This window comes from Cyprinus carpio, chromosome A18 (assembly GCF_018340385.1).
Source record: "Cyprinus carpio isolate SPL01 chromosome A18, ASM1834038v1, whole genome shotgun sequence".
Classification (NCBI taxonomy): domain Eukaryota; kingdom Metazoa; phylum Chordata; class Actinopteri; order Cypriniformes; family Cyprinidae; genus Cyprinus; species Cyprinus carpio.
The window spans coordinates 16,172,903-16,192,709 of record NC_056589.1 but is presented as its reverse complement, the minus strand read 5'-3'; the positions used below and the strand labels follow the sequence as shown (position 1 = coordinate 16,192,709).

Below are 19,807 nucleotides of genomic sequence, written 5' to 3'. Positions count from 1 at the left end.
CACAGGTAACAAGAACAGACGGAAAGATAGAGCAGAGGCACATCTTTTGACCTGAATCCTGAACTACATCAAAGAACTCATGGTAGGTGCTTTTTCTTAGTAACAAAAACAGATTATCTTAAACGGATGTTTTAATGTTCTTAAAGGGACAGTTCAACTGAAAATGACCCTGAGTGTACTATTTTCAACAAGCCAACTTTGTTTGCGAAGGTTATTTTAACTTACTGCACCCACTATTGCACAGATATTTTACCTTTAGTACCACAGAGAATATTACTTATGTTTACTTTATTTTAAGAGCATGTAGCAACATTTGAACTTAGTGCTAATAAAATGATACTAGTTGCTGATCATACTTACTGCAAACAGTATCATTATTTTCACTTGATGTAAATAGCCCCTTCCTAAGTACAATCAAATTAACACATACATTTCTGTATAACTTCATATGCAGTTTTATCTATTGTCAATAGTGTAGTAATGTATGAATTCACTTTCAGACCTAGCAGCTTTCTGTTGGTCAGTTGCTAAAATCCATGTGAGCAACTTAAAACCGAAATCTGCATAGTGAAATCTTTCACCATAATGAAAAATTCCTAATTAAATGAGTGAATTTCTCCCTCAAAAAATCCATTGAATAATGGTAAATGTGAATACACATTAACATAAAAGGATAGGTTTTGAAGAATCTTTACACTGCTCTTTGCCATTCAAAAAGAACCATAAATATTGTCTATATAACTTGTGCAATAGATTCAGTGTTTTGAAATCATTCCATAGCTCAGTGTGAAGAAGACTCAAATTTGGCTTATTATTCACTGAAAATAATTCCAGTTCTTTGCAGCAAATTTTATTCTCCATGTTATATATTCAAACTTGGTTGTCACGTTTGGCTACAATGGTATTTGGTGTCAAGAAAGTCGAACCTGGTGCTTTTTTTAATCTGAATGCAAATTCAGATACGATTTCAGAGTTTTGGCAGAAGGGAACATTTTCTGTGAATAACATATGACTTCAGAAGTCTCACATGAGCCACTTTTATGATGTTTTTATGTCATCATTTTTAGAGTGTGACAGACATTGTCACATTGTATGGAAAAAAATGTGCATAATAATTTGCAAATTTGGCATTTCTTGTATTGTGCATTACATACTTCATCTCTTTGTGCTTAGGAATGTATTTCTCTTCACAGCTATGATAATCACTATCAGTACCTCTTTGCATTTTATCTTTGTATATGGGATTTTATCAATTCAGGGCAGTGTTTGCTATACATATTAATTGCTTTGTAAATTAATCAGTTAATACAACATTAATCCAGTCCCTGCAAGTCATTTTTGCCTCTTCCACACAGTGCACTTTTCATGTACCATATGCAGCAGATAGCTTCATTAAAAAGGAAATGTTACACAAAAATGAACTGAGTGGAAATGCAGCGAAATCATCATGTTGACAGCGTTGTTTGGCTGGTGGAGGGCTGTTGGTGCACAAAGCCATTGTGACACTGTCAACAGCAGAGAGGTGATTGTCTTATATTGAAGCGGCATCTATTATTTCTCTCTGTCATGGCTGGGAGCCGGTCTTTGTGGGGAACTGATTTGCATTAAAACTCAGTGTATTAAAATTCCACACACATACCAGCAATACACATACGTGGTGTTCAGAGTTAAAGGTCTTGCCGACAGAGATGCATCAACTGCTCCGTTCCCCCTGAAAGCCAACCCTCAAACGCCAAATAAGCAAAATGCTATGTTGATTTGTGGTTTGACTTTTATTTTTGCCCTTTGTGTTTTTAGGCTTATTTGCAAAGATGGAAATGAAAATTAGCCATCATGTATTTACTGTGGAAGCTGTCATTTGTAGATGTTCTAAAGTTAAACTGATGGCACTTTATTATAGATGCTAACTCTCCATAATAATCATCTCTATCCATCTCAACTTTCTTTTTTGCAGATTTATTAAAAAAGAAATATCACATGGTCCTAAGTATTCAGACCCTTTGCTCAGTATTTAGTAGAAGTAACCTTTTGATCTAATCCAGCCATGAGTCTTTTTGGGAAAGATGCAACAAGTTTTTAACACCTTAATTTGGGGGGCCATTCCTCCTTGCAGATCCTCTCCAATTCTGTCAGGTTGGATGGTAAACGTTGGTGGACAACCATTTTTAGGTCTCTCCAGAGATACTCAATTGGGTTTAAGTCAGGGCTCTGGCTGGGCCATTCAAGAACAGTCACGGAGTTTTTGTGAAGCCACTCCTTTGTTATTTTAGCTGTGTGCTTAGGGTCATTGTCTTGTTGGAAGGTGAACCTTCAGCCCAGTCTGAGGTCCTGAGCACTCTGGAGAAGGTTTTCGTCCAGGATATCCCTGTACTTGGCCGCATTCATCTTTCCTTCGATTGCAACCAGTCGTCCTGTCCCTGCAGCTGAAAAACACCCCCACAGCATGATGCTGACACCACCATGCTTCACTGTTTTCTCCACACATACCGCTTAGAATTAAGGCCAAAAAGTTCTATCTTGGTCTCATCAGACCAGAGAATCTTATTTCTCTGTTTTTTAGCAAACTCCATGCGGGCTTTCATGTGTCTTGCACTGAGGAGAGGCTTGCGTCGGCCCACTCTGCCATAAAGCCCTGACTGGTGGAGGGCTGCAGTGATGGTTAACTTTCTAAAACTTTCTCCCATCTCCCGACTGCATCTCTGGAGCTCAGCCACAGTGATCTTTGGGTTCTTCTTTACCTCTCTCACCAAGGCTTTTCTCCCCCGATTAGCTCAGTTTGGCTGGACGGCCAGCTCCAGGAAGGGTTCTGGTCATCCCAAACGTCTTCCATTTAAGGATTATGGAGGCCACTGTGCTCTTAGGATCCTTAAGTGCAGCAGAAATTTTTTTTGTAACCTTGGCCAGATCTGTGCTTTGCCACAATTCTGTCTCTGAGCCTCTTCAGGCAGTTCCTTTGACCTCATGATTCTCATTTGCTCTGACATGCACTGTGAGCTGTAAGGTCTTATATAGACAGGTGTGTGGCTTTCCTATTCAAATCCAATCAGTATAATCAAACACAGCTGGACTCAAATGAAGGTGCAGAACCATCTCAAGGATTATCAGAATAAATGGACAGCACCTGAGTTAAATATATGAGTGTCACAGCAAAGGGTCTGAATACTTAGGACCATGTGATATTTCTTTTTTTATATATATATATAAATCTGCAAAAATGTCAACAGTTCTGTGTTTTTTCTGTCAATATTAATGTACAATGTGTGTACATTAATGAGGAAAAAAATGAACTTAAATGATTTTAACAAATGGCTGCAATATAACAAAGAGTGAAAAAATTTAAGGGGGTCTGAATACTTTCCGTACCCACTGTATATATATATATATATATATATATAGAGAGAGAGAGAGAGAGAGAGAGAGAGAGAGAGAGAGAGAGAGAGTATATCAGTCTAGTGAGTAAACTCAAAAATTTAATAGCCAATTATGATTCTATTGCCAAGGTGTGCGTATAGGGTTACCATCTATAACTGTGCTGGAGATTGGAGCTCTCAGGTTCCCACTTCAGCATTTTCACATTAAACCTGTGGGACACATTCACACTGTAACTCAGAATGAAGGATCTCAATATACATTTAATTCTGTTCATTTCCACTTAATTTATGATTCTCTCAGATCCATGTAGGGTGAAAAAAAATGCATCTTAAAATGCATAGAGTTTCATGTGAGGGGTAGGTTCAGGTGTAGGGTTTGGGTAAAGAGATAGAAAATACAGTTTGTACAGCATAAAAACCATTACGCCTATGGAATGTCACTATAAAACATGGAAATCCAGCATGTCTGTTTGTGTGAGTGTGTGATTTAGTGACATATATGATCAAGAGGAAAATTAAATGTGGAGACATAATATTACCGCATCTTACCTCACATTGCTTAGATGTGGATCAGAGGATTAACAAGAATTTTTTTTACCCTTTTTGTGTACCCTGGAGATTCTGGCAGCTTTTCCCTATTTTAGGACATCTTTCAACATAAGCCTGTTCGAAAAATGAACAGTCTGTTCTGTGAGCTCTTTGTCAATGGAGAAGCACATGAGTTAATATCTTTATTGTGGCACAAATTCTTCAGAAATGTAATGTTGTTTGAAGGAATGCATCTTTCCAAATGAGAAATTATACATCACTATACTCCAAACCATAATGCATAAATTCCCATGTATTTTTCTGTGTACATTTATGTTTATGACTGTCATCACCAAACATATGCACTACAGGACTGATTCAACATCGAGTGTCAACAAACTCCATATTTCATGGTAGACCAGAGGTCCTCCTCCAGATGGCATATTTGACAGGCCTGTGAGTGATCACTCATTAGACAAACGCTAGCCCAAGCTGTGCTCCATCTGCAGAAGGCTGCTGCTTTCCGTGTTTGCTCTGACAGGAACTGGTGTTAAGTGGATACGCCAGACACCCGTCTAGAAACTAAGGGCTGTCCACCTATCCCACCCCCACCAATTTAGCCTGTAGGAGCCAAGCCATCATAAAAATATGCTGTTTGACCTGTTTGAAGTCAAACTTTTGCTTTGTGGTTCCATATTTATCTTCTTGGCAAAAATACATTTTTCCTGTTTCCAACATCAGCTAAGATGTAAGACATGAACTTCAGAGCTCAAATTTGGGGGAGTGGACTGTTTGAACTTCACGTTCCTGAGTTTGTGTGATGTTTGGAAAGAGGTGAGAGGGAGTGGAGAAAATATTTGCCCTGTAAGGCTTGTGGACTTTTGTGGACTTACTTTGCGTTGACATGCTGAACATAGTGTTTGTGGTCCAACTGTCCATATGTGTTTCTCCGGTTTGGAATGTTTTTGATATTTTTTGTTTTTGGACTTTTCATATGTGTTTCTCCACATTTGCATGTAGGAAACAAACTGACCTACACTGAATCACTAGGACCTATTGACCCATTGACACGACTAAATAGCTTCAAGTTTCATACTGTTGGTTGCTGGAAGCCATTTTTTTGATTGGTTGCTGTATCAGCTGGCAAATCATTGCATTCCCACATACCACATTTGCATACCATTAAAATTTTGTTGCATCACAATCAATTGCTGTTGTTCGTGTCGCCAAAATTGACAGTCACAAATGATGAAATGTTTTAGTTCTCTATTCCTGTGCTGGCAGTCAATGCTGTATCTTTAGCCAGCTGTTTTTTTTGCGGTTTTGAGGTTCAGGGTTCCTGGGAACATTCCCTAAATGGAAATTCATTCACTTTTGGACATTCATTTCCCAGTTTATATTAGATTCTTATGCAGTGTGGGATGTTTTTGATTTACCAAGCAAATGATTGTGCAACTGCTCTTTCAAGACTAAAAATATGAAGTTATCCTTGAAGGGTAACGTGTAAGAACACAAAATTGTTTTCTAAGTGCGTCACTTCTTGCCAGATTTAATAATTTTGAGAAATGCTAAAAAAGTGTTACCTAAATAACCAGTTACATGGTACAAGTGACTTAAGGTTTAATTTAATAAAAAGGGAAAGTCCAGTGCCATGGAAAATCCCTGTTGTACTAATGAACTAGTGTTGATGTGATCACACTCACTGTGGGATGAGGAATCCACACTGTTGAAAGACAGAAAGCGGCTATGAAGACTCAGTGGAAGAACTTCATCCAATCAATGTCTTATCGATCTTGCTGAGCTTGTGATCTTCTCCATCTGGGCTTGATAACTTCAACACAGCAGCAGATACAAGTATACAGTATATATCGCAGAAGCATTTAAACTGTTTTTCTATCTAACAAAAAGGAATTTTTCTCAGTATGTCTGTAAAGTTATTAGGTTTTGTAGCAACCTCATTCAGCATTTGTGTAGTAAATTTATTATGTCGAATAGCTTGGCAGTTATAACTCATACAAGAAGTTGCAGGTTGACAATTTTCCATAGATTTCTTCTTTAATTTTCTTCACTTGACCAGCACTGACCATTTCACAAGTCCACTGGGTTTCTCTCAGTTCGGCATTCATTGAACTTCTGATAAAGATGAAGTAGCTTTATTCATCTGAAACCTGCACCTGCATCTTAATGATCTCTGTAATGAACTCCATTTCTCACTACAGAACATTTTAGAAAGCTTATTACACAAAATCTCACATCAGATGTTCAATAAGCAGTACGATTGTAAATGTAGTTCACTTAAATGCTAATTATTACTGGGACTATTCACATTTGTATTGCTCTACTTGTATGTGTTTGCATGTTCCAGACAGATTGGCAGTCTGTGTATAAGTGGTGGGTTTTAATTTGTATTTTTCTGATTGTTTGTTTTTGTATGTTAGTGAAGGATTTTTCACACTGCGATTCCGACAGGTAACCAACAGTTTTTTCGAACATACTTTCTAAGATATATACATGGGTAATGTGTCCTGGCAATTGTTCCCTGGTCACTAGATATTCCCCTTTCACACTGTCAGTGATTTCCTGGATTTGTATTGCTCTACTTGTATGTGTTTGCATGTTCCAGACAGATTGGCAGTCTGTGTATAAGTGTGTAAATATGTGCGTGTGGAAAACGCTAGGCACGTTAACTTTCACTTAAGCTGGCAAACGATCTCATCTTCAGCGTGGATAGTGAGGAGCTAACTGATCTCTGCTTCATTACAGTTTGCACATATTTTTTCACCGCGAACATTGATCTGCCTTCAAAACACCCGGTAAAAGAGTCGCACGATAACATGCGTCATCACTACGACACACCCTTTACGGTGTTGGTTCTGGCTTTTTTTCACACAGAGCTCGTTCTGGGACTGAACCCGGCAATGTTACTTGGTCCCCAATCCGGGATCGATCCCGGAATCAATCCCAAGTTGTGTTTGCGTTCACACAGAAGGTGATCCGGCAATTTTCTGGGACCAACGTGCTGTGTTGTGGGGGGTTTTTTGGTGGTAGTTGTTGAGTGGTTGTGTTTGTTTTATGGTAAATTGAGTTGGTTATTTAATTTATTTGTTTTGTAAATTGTGATTCATTAAGGAATTAAACAAGTCTTTATGAGTGATTAATTGAATTGTTTGTTTTACAAGCCAGTTTGTTCATTGAGTCTTTTTTTTTAAGAGCCAGTTTGTTCAAAAAGGCTGATTTATTCAGGAACTAATCAAGGGACTGTCTTTATGAGTGAGTCATTGATTCATTCGTTCAACTGAATTGTTTAAAAACGCTGCCGTGTTCTGGGATAAAACAGGTGATGGGGTGCATTCAATTATGCATACATTCCTACTACATAGAAGGCTGAAAAACAGTAAGTGAATAGAGTAGGCAAAGGTACCCAGATGAACCACTACTTCTGGCAAGATTCTGAAGTGTGTATACAGTGCCTATACACTTTATTATCCCCTGAGGCCAGAGGAGAGTATTTGTGAATGGCAGTGAAGCAACACAACTACTGCTGAATTACATTCATACTATATAGAACATACAGTCATGAAGTACTTATTTAAAGGACGTACCTACTCATATATTGTACACTTTTGAATGCAGCCTGGGTCTTTATGAGTAAGTCATTGAATCATTCATTCAACTAATTCATTCATAAATGCCTATTCATCCAGAGACTGTGTTGCATGGAGGGGCTTTGTTTGGCTCTATTTGCATTGGCTGAGCAAAAACAGATAATGTTAACCAGTAATATTGTGCTTAATATGTAAGTTACACAATACTAACGTCTTGTCATATTTCTGGTTTCACTGGAGGCTTTCTCTAAATATCTAAATCAGGTCATTGTTCTTGAGTCAGCTGGTCTAATGAATGAGCTTCGGCACTGCAAGCCTTTTGTGTCCATTTCAACATTTAAATTCTCCTTCAAAGGACAAGAAATCCATTGGTTCTTATCACTTGTCTTATCCAAATGATCACTGATGAACCACTAAAAGCTTTAGGCTCATTATAGGCTGAAGTTTTCTTTAATTATACAGCCATATATGGCAGTTAGTCATTATTATGTTCCCTGATACATGTGAGGTACCTGCCCTCTTCATGAACATGCTGTAACTGCTTTAACTTATGCAGACTTCAAAGCTGACAATCATGTGACTTACTCTACCCTAATTGGAGGTTCATTAAGGGACTATATATACCTGCTGGCTAGACCATGCTGTCATACCCCTTCCCCCAACACAGCTAGAAGGATTTTTTAAAAATGTGTACACAGAAAATTAGATTTGCTAAATTTTCTTGAATGGAGCACTATTGATACACACAACACACTCATACAGACATAGCGTATTTGTCACTAGCTTTTCAAGCTGTGCATTGAAAAGAACAATTAGGAGTCATCTAATTCACTGAGGGTGAGGAAGTTCACTGCTCTTGTGAATCCTGTGTTTTATGCTATATTGCTCTTTATGTATGCAAGCTCATGGCTGATGGGGGAAGGCTGACCAGCACACACTGTCCTTGCCCTTCAGCTAATGATCATGTCCCAGTTAGCAGCATAAGAATGACTAAAGCAGACAGTGGATTAATCAAGTTAAAAGTGTCAACTTCAAGGAGAGTCTCTTCAACCTATTTGTTTAAAAAAGTGTGGTTTTCAAAAGGAAGACTTCAGCGAGGATGAGTGACTTTTAGCTTGCAAATTAGATTTTTATTCATTTTCCGAAGGATATGCGAGTGGTATTTGCTTTTGTAGAACTCTCTGCAACAATGCTAGGGTGTTGTGGTTGTTGCTATGTGGTTGCTAGGGTGTTCTGGGTGGTTTCTAGTTTTTAGGGTAATTGCTTACTGGTCCATGTATACCTACAAATTCATCATTCTGATACTGAAACAGGCCATTTATACAATACTTTAAAATTCTATGGAGAGAGTGAATTTGCATCTTCAATTTGCCCTTCATCCATTTGAAGTATGAAATACATAATACTTATTTTTTTTCTTTTCTCTTGTCTTTTTTCTTAAAAATGCTTTAAAGGCTGAAATGTGAGGTTTATGACTTTCTAAAGCAACGATTTTGCTAACACTGCATTATTTGAAATGTAAAGTAAAAAAAACAAAAAAAAAAACATTATTTTATGCTCAGTTTACAGTTACCATGTTGTTTCAAAACAGCTACTTCAAAAGTAGCTCTGTTGTAATATTAGAATTTTCCAAAATGATTTTAACTGCTGATTCAAATATTGATTTAGGAAAATTTTTTGAGTATTTATGAGTATTATTTATATCATAATTTTTTTTGTATTTTATTAGAGTTGATCTACCCCTCCTTCTCACAACCTGCTTCAACACAAAAACAGTACACCAAAACACCAAAAAATTTTAACTACAAGGGAAAATAATAGCACAACTCTTACAACATTCAATACAAGAAAAGTGCATACTGCATAAATATTCAGGTCTTCAAAATAAATGTAATATTGTTTTATTTAAGAAAATATTCTTAGCAGAAAGAAAAGTTCTGATTTGCATAAGTATTCAATCTCTGTATTGCAGAAGTGCAAAGTTTACAGAAAATGAAAACAAAAATATTGTTGGCACATAATAACTGATTTGCATAAGCATTCAGTCTCTGTATTGCAGAAATGCAAAGTTAACATGGGTGAAAAACAATTGCACTAATGAGTGTCTTACAATTGACCTCTATTTGGGAATCATTACAGTAACTACTACATTTCCTGGATAGAAACCCTGCAGTGAAGGGATCATTATTGAAGTTGTGAATCTAAAACACACTTCTGAAAATTATTCCCATCCATATAAGGTTCTTATGTACATTTTCGTTGTTAATTTAAGATGGTATGTCTGCGGTTTTTCACAGACTGAAAAAGTCATGCAAACAGGAAATATTAAACTAGAATAACTTTTCCTGAACATTAGAAGATTTTGTGATGTTAGCTATTGTATAGCAGTGAATGTATCACATAAAGAGTATTGTATGGGTTTAGTTTTATTCGAAAGTGTGGGTAGGGTGTGTTTGTTTCTTTCTGTGGGTGCTGATGACTGTGTACATGTCAGCTAATGTCTGTGAGAAAACAAGGAACAGTCTCTTTCATATACATACATGCTGTTGATCTGGACTCACTTTTGCTTTGCTTCCGATATTTCTGCACTTTTAATGTATGTGTCTCTGCTTTTGTTGTGTATGAGACTACAAAGACGATTCTTGGAACTTAAACAACCACACTGTGCTTTTGGTCTCATAATCAGGGACCCCAGGCTTTGGAATAATGAGCTGAACACAAATCAGTCTCGATCATGTTGTTGGATTTGCGCGTTTCACCACTGAAGCTCTTAGGGACCGCATAAATGTGCTGCAACCAGCATGTAGTTTCACTGCAGACCTTCATGTTATACTGTATGTAGCTATGTGTGTTTGATTGATGATGACTGCAGTGCTGTGGGAGTCTTGGGAAAAATACCCTGTTTATTCTGCACTTTCTCCAGAGCCAGCTCCGATCCGCAGGCAGTTTGATTTATACTGGGATCCAAGAAGCTTTACACCATGTGCGCTCCAACTGGGAGTGTGTGTTGGTCTCTTGCACTCAGCAAGCTAAGCATCATGCTATAGTTTTTACACAAAACCAGAGTAACGCCTTCTCAGATGTGGATCCAAATTTTGCAGGCCCACTTTTTTAAAGCTTTTACATCGTTCTCAGCCCACGCTCTCACGTCCAGCTGCTAATGGCTTTGCCGACCTGCAAAGAACATATCAAATTATAAGAGAGAGATCATCAGATGCTGCTAATGAAAGCTTTAATCTATGCAACCCTAATTAAAACCCCCTGGTTTGGTCTTTATTAAGAATGAGGGTAATTAAAACACCAATTGCCCTGAGGGTGCTATAAGCACTTTGTCGACACTTTTGATACTAGGGCCCTCTGTTTAATTGAAAGGATCCATTAAACATAGGCTGCATCTCTGTCTATTTCTCTGGGCAGTGAAGGATGGTAAGATCATCATTATTTCCCAAAACCATTATTCTGTATAAGAGCAACATAGTTTTCCAGATCAGGGCTTTTCAAAATAATTGATAAAGACCCTAAAATATGATGATCCCCATTTGAGGTACTCACATTCTGAAATACAACGACAGCTATATACAGTATATATATATTTTTAAATGTTTTAAGACCTGTTTGTACTTAAGTGTCATATTAAAATAAATACATATTGTTTTATTTCCTAAACTAAATAATGGGGTTTTAAATTGTCACTGTTTTAATGCTGAATCAAATGATTGCAGTATTATCTGGAGAATACTTGCTTTTTATGTTGACAGTGTACTGTATCTTTTTTCTCTTTTCTTTGGTCATCATCGGACTAATGTAATACATATAAAAGTTTAAAACAGAAAAAAAAAAAAAAAGCAAATTGAAAGTGTATTAATGAAAAATGTGTTATGTGTTAAAAATATTGTTTGTAATTAATGTTTGAAGTTAATGTTAACTTTGACAACTAAAAATATATATATACACATATACAGACATACATACAAGTATAAATACCTTTCTCTTTCTTTCCTTCTCTCTCTCTCTATACCTCCTAAATATTCCCTGGACCCCCTTCCAGTCCAGTTTTTTAAACCCCTGCTGTAGATAATTCCATTTTTAGCAGATACAGACTCATCTCCTCAATACAGATCCATAGAGCTCTAGGAAACCACTTTGGGTTATACAGGGTGAGCCAAAAAAACAACAACACTGGGCGAGCCTAAAACCTCTTTTGAGAAAGTTCTGCCAGAACATAATGGGATTGCTTCTGACAAGATAGGAAAAAACAAAGAAAACAAGAAGGAAGGGGAGAAAACAAAACAAAAAGAAAGGTCATGGTTAGTGTTCTTGTCATCAAGCCACATTCTATTTCTGGCTCCAAGTCAACACACAAGTGATTTTCCCCAGCCTCTTTCCTCTGCAGAGTTCTCATCGCTATGATTACTATATCTATTAATAATGCTTGTGATCCGTCATGTATTGTTGTTTGCTACAAGACTTGTGGTATTAGCACTGCACAGCGAGATAAGGTTGCACTCAAACATGTATTTAAGGATGACACTCTCATGTAATACACCTTCTCTGTGCTGTCTGAGTAATGGTAGGGTAGCTCTGCTAGTGCAGGCTGTTAGCACTCGCCTAGAAGTAATGAAAAAGGCCCCATTTCATTTAAGGAAAGTGGTGCCGTAATAGGCCTTCATCTCAGAGAGTGCTTTTTCAGGTAGACGGATGGTCTGCTGAAACACAAGAGCCTCTCATCATTAATTACACTAAAAGGGAGGCTGTGCCTTTAAAAAAAATAGCATGGCCGTTTTATTATGCACATGGGAACTCTGAATTCACCTTGTTTGAATGCACATTGAATACAGGATTTAGCTTGAAAAGCCTTTTTTGATGCTAGTATTTCTTTGTTCAGAGTGGTACAAACTGCATGAAACTCTTAAGTTTTTAGAGAGTGCTTCAGTACAAATGTTTTTGTGCTGAATGTCAATATGTAGATGAAAGGCTCGATTGTGAGTGTTTCTGATTAAGTTCAGAGATGACGCTATGTTTGTTTTTCTTCTAAGGGGCTGGGTGAGGCTTCAGCGAGGGGGACAAGCATGGAAGGAGACTGCCTCAGCTGCATCAAGTACCTCATGTTTGTCTTCAACTTCCTTATCTTTGTGAGTATTTATCTGTCAGACCTTGACATACACTTCACATTTGATCTTCCAGAGTATAAAGCGAAGTAAATGGACTACTCATAGAGAACTGAATGTGAGAAACCTGGTGGTGAATAAAGGAATAGATGTTTTGCCTTTCGTTTTGAGGATTCAGTCACCTTTAGAATGTGCATTAGCTGGACCAGTAACTGCTTGTGAATACTATCAAGATGGCCACCAAGTGAATCGACTTAACCCTGAAAAGTTAGACTATTGAGACTAATTGATTTTTTACCTCTGCCCTCATAATTTTTTTTTAAAGAAATGAATTCTTTTTTAAATTAATTAATACTTAAGAATTAAAATGTAATACTTTTTATTATATCGATTAAAGTTTAAAAATGCTCTTCTTTTGAGCTTTCTATTATTCAAAGACCCCTGTATCACAGATTCCACAAAACATTTCTGCAGCACAACTGTTTTTAATATTGATAATAATAAGAAATGAGAAACAAAAATAACAAAATTATTAGAAGGATTTCAGCATTAGAAAGATTTCTGAAGGTTCATGTGACACTGAAGACTGGATTAATGGCTTTTCCATCAAAGGAATTTAAAAAAAAAACATAACCTTGCAAAATAAACTTTTTAATTGCAATAATAATTCAGAGTATTACTTTTTATTTTTGATTAAATAAATGTAGTTAAAATAAAATGGAAATAAATGTGTTGACTGACATACTAAAGCACATGTAATGTACTCTAGTATGTTATTTGATATTAAATTTGAAGTCAATATATTTTAAATGTGTTAAATTGCAAATATATTTAAATACATGACATACATGTTTCAATAGAAATTATAGCATCTTTTAGCATCTTTTTACCATAAATGCATGTCAGTACAGTACAATCATCAGTACACTTTAACTGTATTTCAAAGACAACAGAAGTGATTATGAAAATACAGAAAAAAGATGTACTTAAGTCCTATTTAAGTGGGCTAACTAATTGTATTTAATATAAATTTAAACTAGAATACATTTTCATTTAATTGCAGTTAACATGCAATTGTCTGAAAAAATTACATTCAGTTCATATTAAGTATATTATTTTCAAGTATATTATTTACGTAACAAATGCTTGTTTTAAAAGTATATTAAAGTGTACTTTTTTTCACCAAGGTATGCTTTGGCTTTATATTTCCCGCAAAATCTAGTCTGTAGACTGTTATGATTCACAGATTTGTAGCAGAACAGCTACTTGTTTAAACATTTCAAAGCAAAAGAGGGGAAGATACAGGAAGAGAAAGAGGGAAGAGACAGAAAGTGCTTCTTTGATCATCTATCTAGGTTGACAACATAAATGCCCACTGTGGGACTGGCATAGACAGAGAAAGATTTGGACTCATTTCGTTTGACTGAATTAATTATCTCCCAACAGCAAGAATGTGATGTGATGTATGTACACATGTAAGTGCAATGCTAACAAAAAAATGCTAATATAATTCTCTAAAATCCATTTAATAACCCAGAAACAGCTTCTCACATTTATTCAACCCTAAAAACTATTAAAACACCAATTTAGCGATACAGCTGTTTATGACAAAAATAGCTGCTGTGACAGACACATTGCTAATGCCATCCATGAAAAGAATCCCAGGTTTGGCTCACAGGTGAGAGAGACTGAGGAACATGTTTTTGTGTGAGGCTCTTATCTCAGAACCCACCACACAAACCCACACACACACACATGCGTCTTGAGCTGCTTAATCACCAGTCTGGTGTCTGCTCAAACCTTCATCTGTGTGTGTGTGTGTGTGTGTGTGTGTGTGTGTGTGTGTGTGTGTGTGTGTGTGTGTGTGTGTGTGTGTGTGTGTGTGTGTGTGTCTATGAACAATTGTATGGAGGAGGGGTATCACTTTGACAGTTAGAGGATTGTGGGAACTGCCAAAGAAACAGCAGCATTTCCCAGCCCCCACTCGACTGTCTTTGACTCGCCTGTTAAAACTCCTAATGCTCCTCTTTTCATTCACCTTCCCCCTCTTCTCTGGAAGCGTTCACTTTCAGTAGCCGTTTACCAAAAATGATTTATTTTCAGCAGTAGCACCCATTATTATTCTCTCTCTTCTCAGTGGCACTTTAACTTTTGTGTCCACTTAACCAAGTAATATGCGTATAACTCACAATAATTTTTCATATTTATCACAATCATTAATCCTGCACTGCAAAATAATCAGCCATCATTATCTTTTTGATTTTCAGTTTAGAAAAGATGTTGTTTCATTAGAGGATGTTAAGTGGATATTACTTTCACAAAATGCATCTTGAATGTAAGAGTGTTTTTATTTTATTTTGTGCCATAAGTAGAATTTTTGAGCTGCTTTAAAGAATTAGCTAAGAAACAAATAACAAAAATACCCTGTTTTTCTAGATACATACCATGGTAATGACGTGTGTTTGGACATTTATTGTGAAAATACTAATGTATATATTTTACGTAAAAACAAAAATGTTTCTTTGTTGAAGAGTCTTAAACCCCCATGAAAAGAATGCAAAATGTCTGAGCTGTAATACATTGTTTCTATAATTGATAGGTGATTATTTTGGATGTTGTGTAACTGTTCCAGTTACAATTAAGATTAATTTGAGATTCATTTGCCTGGACCAACATTTTAGCATCATTTACTGAATGAGTTATTAAGTGTTTACCATAGACTGTATAAAAACATACGTGACGCCACCCATAGTTTTCTGAAGAGCGTTTTTGAAGCTCAAAGTGGGTGGAGCGGGCCATCGCCATCTTGGCAGCGCGTCACTCCCAGATCATCAGAAAGGGGCAAAAAGCCGGGAGCTGGTTGCTGAAGCCACGCCCACCTAGCTCGACGGCAGTGTCAGCAGCGGCAATCCACCTGTCACTCAATTGGCCACGCCCTTAATTATGCAGCACTTTAAGGCTTAATATAATTTAAACGGATGAGTTATAAAAAAATTCACCCTCCTAACAGTTGTCATGAAGGGCAAAATTAGCTATATAGACCAAAATAATGTTTTGTACCAGGCTGTAAACATGTTTTTTTCTTCTGTAAAGTTGGGCATTTTAATATGGGGAGTCTATAGGATTGATTCCCTTTTGGAGCCAGCCTCTAGCGGCCATTCGATGAATTGCAGTTTTAGTCACTTCCTTGTTGGCTTCAGAGAGAGAGAGGGAGGTTTCCGCTTGGTGTTTACCTAAAGGGATAGTTCACACAAAATTCATCATTTACTCACCTTCATGTTGTTCCAAATCCAGTAGGCCTATGATCTTCTGTGGAACACACAAGAAGATATTTTAAACAACATTGGTAACCAAACAGTTATGGTTACCATTGACTTGGACAAAAAATAGCATTTTGAGACATTTTTCATAATATGTTCCACAGAAGAAAAATCATACCAGTTTAGAATGACACGAGGGTAAGTAAATGTCGATTTTCATTTTTGGGGGAACTATGCCTTTAAATGATACTCCCTAAATTTTTAATGCATCAGAATATTTGCATATGGTGATAATGTTGCCCTATCACTATAGCTCCTTTATCTACCCTCGGTAAACCACCCTAATTTTACTGTATATACTGTATATGTTTAAATAAATGTATTCAAATTTAATTTTACTTGTCAGGCTAATCAGAGGAAATAGATTTCTTTTTCAATTTATGTTGAAAAGTAAAAAATGACACAAACTGTAATGTAGTAATCTTAAAAGGCTTTTTTCTTTATCTCCTAATCTCCACAGCTGGGTGGCTCCTTCCTCCTTGGTGTTGGGGTGTGGGTGGTGGTGGACCCCACTGGTTTTAGGGAGATAGTGGCCGCAAACCCCCTTCTCTTCACGGGCGTCTACATCATCCTGGCCATGGGGGGCATGCTTTTCCTGCTGGGCTTCCTGGGCTGCTGCGGAGCCATACGAGAAAACAAGTGTTTGCTGCTTTTGGTGAGTCACAGTATATTGGAGAGGATGTTATGTTTCAATAACACTTACTAAAGCTGCTGTCACATAGGTTACATATATCTGACTTCTATGGTTCCATAAAGAACCTTGAAAACTTTTCCATTGGACATAAGGTTCTTTATAGTGGAAAAAGGTGCTTTAAATTATTAAAATATTTCTCATGGTAAGAAAAGAATGGTTCTTTTAAGATCCCAAAATTATTCTGTTATGGCATTGTTGCGAAAGGCCATGTTTTTAAACCTTTATTTTTAAGAGTGTAGCAAATTACACTTTAGCAGATTAGCCAGTACTGTTTCAGAGTGCTAACTACATTCAGCTTCAATTATTCATATTACAGACAGCATTCAGTATGTTAGTAAATACATTTGTTCGAGCCAAACACTAACAAAATCCTCATCTCTCTTCAGTTCTTCATGCTGATCCTCATTATATTCCTGGCAGAGCTGGCGGCAGCCATTCTTGCCTTCATCTTCCGGGAGCATGTGAGTGACCTTGTCTTTTATTTCTTCTTCATTCTGCTGCTCTTTATGTTGCTTTCATATTTGGGTGTGTGTGTGTGTGAACTCGTGTGCATGTGTGTGTACAGCTGACCAGAGAATACTTCACTAAGGAACTGAAGAGGCACTACCAAGGCTACAACAACACTGATGTCTTCACATCAACGTGGAACGCCATTATGAATACAGTAGGTGTTATTTGTTCCCCAAACATCAACTACTGTGAATCAGTGTTTACCAAACGTAATTGAACCAAAAATTAGTTTATTTTAACTCACATTCGCCTGTCTCTGCGTTCTTCTAGTTTGACTGCTGTGGAGTGAACAGTCCAGAAGACTTTGAGGAAAGCATCTTCAGGTTTATAAACCCCGGTGAAGTGGTGCCCGAGGCCTGCTGCCGTAGGAATAATCATCTCGGAGAAGTAGGATTCAGTAACAGGGAGGAATGCCTGTCAGGCAGCATGCTGTACCGGAACAACAAGGTGGGCTCTCATACTGTTGTATGCGTCACATCCCAAGCTCATAGCTCAAATTTAACTAGAGCAGAAAAACAGGAAAAGAGGACTAGTGTTACCACTCTTTAACTGTCCCAATGCAGACTAGTGCTTTTCCATGTTCTCGGTGTCTGGGGAATGTGAGCGTGTGTGAGAGGGGCAGTAAAACTTAAGTGAGAGTCCGCATGGGTTTTTAGACAGATGTCCTCTAGTCATGCATACTTGTATTAAAAAGTGAACTTTCAAAAGAACAATATTTTCTTCTGATAATTATGTGTTAGGAAAATTCTGTCATGTCGTTCCAAACCCATATGACTATATCTGTGAAATACAAAATTTATCGTTTTGAGAAAATTTCACACACTTCACGGCTGTTTAATTTCATAATTAAGTCCATATGACTTGTGAGCTATATTCAAAGTCATCTGGAGTCATTTGATAGCTTTGTGTTCATTGTTGAGTCACTGTTTAATGATAACCTTCTCCTTCAGTGAGCTGTTAAATTGAGACCAGATCATTGACTCAGTTTGATTCTTGATCAGATTGACCAGTCCAGTTCAAATCATTCAAGTCGCAAGTGAAGTCAAATGTATTTGTGTAGCACTTTTCACAATACACATTGATTCAAAGCCGCAAATTCACTCATTCAAACTCAGTGAACTAGTCACCGCTGAATATAGTGCAGAAGTCGTATGCACTACTAGGTGTTTATTTGCGTTTTTGTTTTTTTTTAGATTTACAGACAACATGTATAGGTGAATAGATAATGGCATCATTTCATAAATTTTACAAATTAAAATATAACTCTTTCCATTTGGATCGGCAGGGCTGCTATTCAGCGGTTGTGGACTACTTTGAGATGTACATCTATGTTGCTGGTGCCCTGGCTATTGTAGTACTCACGATCGAGGTAAGGTATTAAATAATGTCTGTTCTATAGATTTTATCTCAGAGAATTTATTTAAAACTGTTAAAGATGGGACAGATCTTGAGAAAATGATCACAGATACACGAGTCTGAGTTGAACAGAACCAAGGCAGTCCTGTAAATTGAGTCACTACTGCCCTCATGTGGTGATTTGCTGGAGGTGGACAGCAGAATGGAGTGACTTCACTCAAGTAAAATCATTGTGCTGTACACTACAAATTAAATTAATCAAAGGAACAGTTTAATTAAGCAGAGAAGCTGAATGAAGTTTGAGTAGATGTTTTTTTTTTTTTACGTGAGGTGCTCTTAAGATTAAATCCTTTTCTGTGTTTTTTTTTTTATGTTTGTTTTAAGTTTGTTTGAATTTACATATGTTGTTCTACTTTTTATTTTTTTTTCTGCTTTTCGCAATGGTGTTCGCCATGTGTTTGTTCAGGGGAATCCAATAGATCAAGTTCATCGAAAGACTTTTTCAAAAAGGAAAACACTACAAAAGAAAACTGAACCACTTGTCAAAGAATGTTTTGCTCCATTTTTTAGCTCTAAAATTATTAAGGAATAAAAAAGAATCAATGACCTGTACTTCACAGCTGGACCTTTGAGGTACAAGGTAAAAAAATAAAACATTGACAAAAAAAAGAACATTCTTTGAATACTGCGAAGATTTATTGGGCTTCTTGTCAGAAAGCCCAATGTGTAATTTCGACCAGGTGTTAAATAGACCAGATAAAGCCTGAAAAAAATGATGAAGAAGGTGCTGCACTGATTTTGGATGAAGAATATTTATACTGAGTAATGCTGGCTTGTTTGTATAGGCATTTGTGCTTTTAGTAAAAAAATAAAATAAAATTCCAAGAAAAAAGGTCCAACCACTCTCCTGTCACCAACACATCACCAGTCCTTGAATGCAAGCTTTCACAAGCCCATTATATTAGTGTTGTATAGTCATGTGAATTTCCACTTTTATCTATTCCTGCGTGGATGTTGGAGATCTGTGCATGAGTGTGTGTGTGTGTGTGTGTGTGTGTGTTGGGTGAATGTACCTCTTCCTTGCTTGAAGACCAGCATTTTTTTTTCATATTGTGATGTTAATTGCTATAGTAATTCTGTGATTTTAGCTGAAATTGATGTGTATGCATTTGTATTGAAGATAAGACTAACATTAAAGGAATCTCTGATTAACCATTTGCTCTGTGTCTCCATAAATCAGATCTTTGGGAGTCCAAGGTTTAGTTTAATTGTTTCCACATTGGCATTATGAACTACTAAATAAAAGAACCCAGGT

The 19,807-nt window shown here is 36.9% G+C and overlaps 1 protein-coding gene across 1 annotated transcript in view; it reads left to right on the top strand.

Moving 5' to 3' along the window:
- LOC109113534 (tetraspanin-18-like) overlaps positions 1-19,709 on the top strand; it is a 38,440-nt gene extending 18,731 nt beyond the window's left edge. Inside the window, exons 2-9 of the mRNA XM_042775147.1 lie at positions 6-82; positions 12,541-12,636; positions 16,393-16,587; positions 17,013-17,087; positions 17,192-17,290; positions 17,407-17,583; positions 18,422-18,505; positions 18,924-19,709. Of these exons, the coding sequence (XP_042631081.1) occupies positions 80-82; positions 12,541-12,636; positions 16,393-16,587; positions 17,013-17,087; positions 17,192-17,290; positions 17,407-17,583; positions 18,422-18,505; positions 18,924-18,971 (777 nt within the window). The 5' untranslated portion in view covers positions 6-79 and the 3' untranslated portion in view covers positions 18,972-19,709. The remainder of the gene's footprint in view (positions 1-5; positions 83-12,540; positions 12,637-16,392; positions 16,588-17,012; positions 17,088-17,191; positions 17,291-17,406; positions 17,584-18,421; positions 18,506-18,923) is intronic.
- Positions 19,710-19,807: the final 98 nt, after the last annotated feature.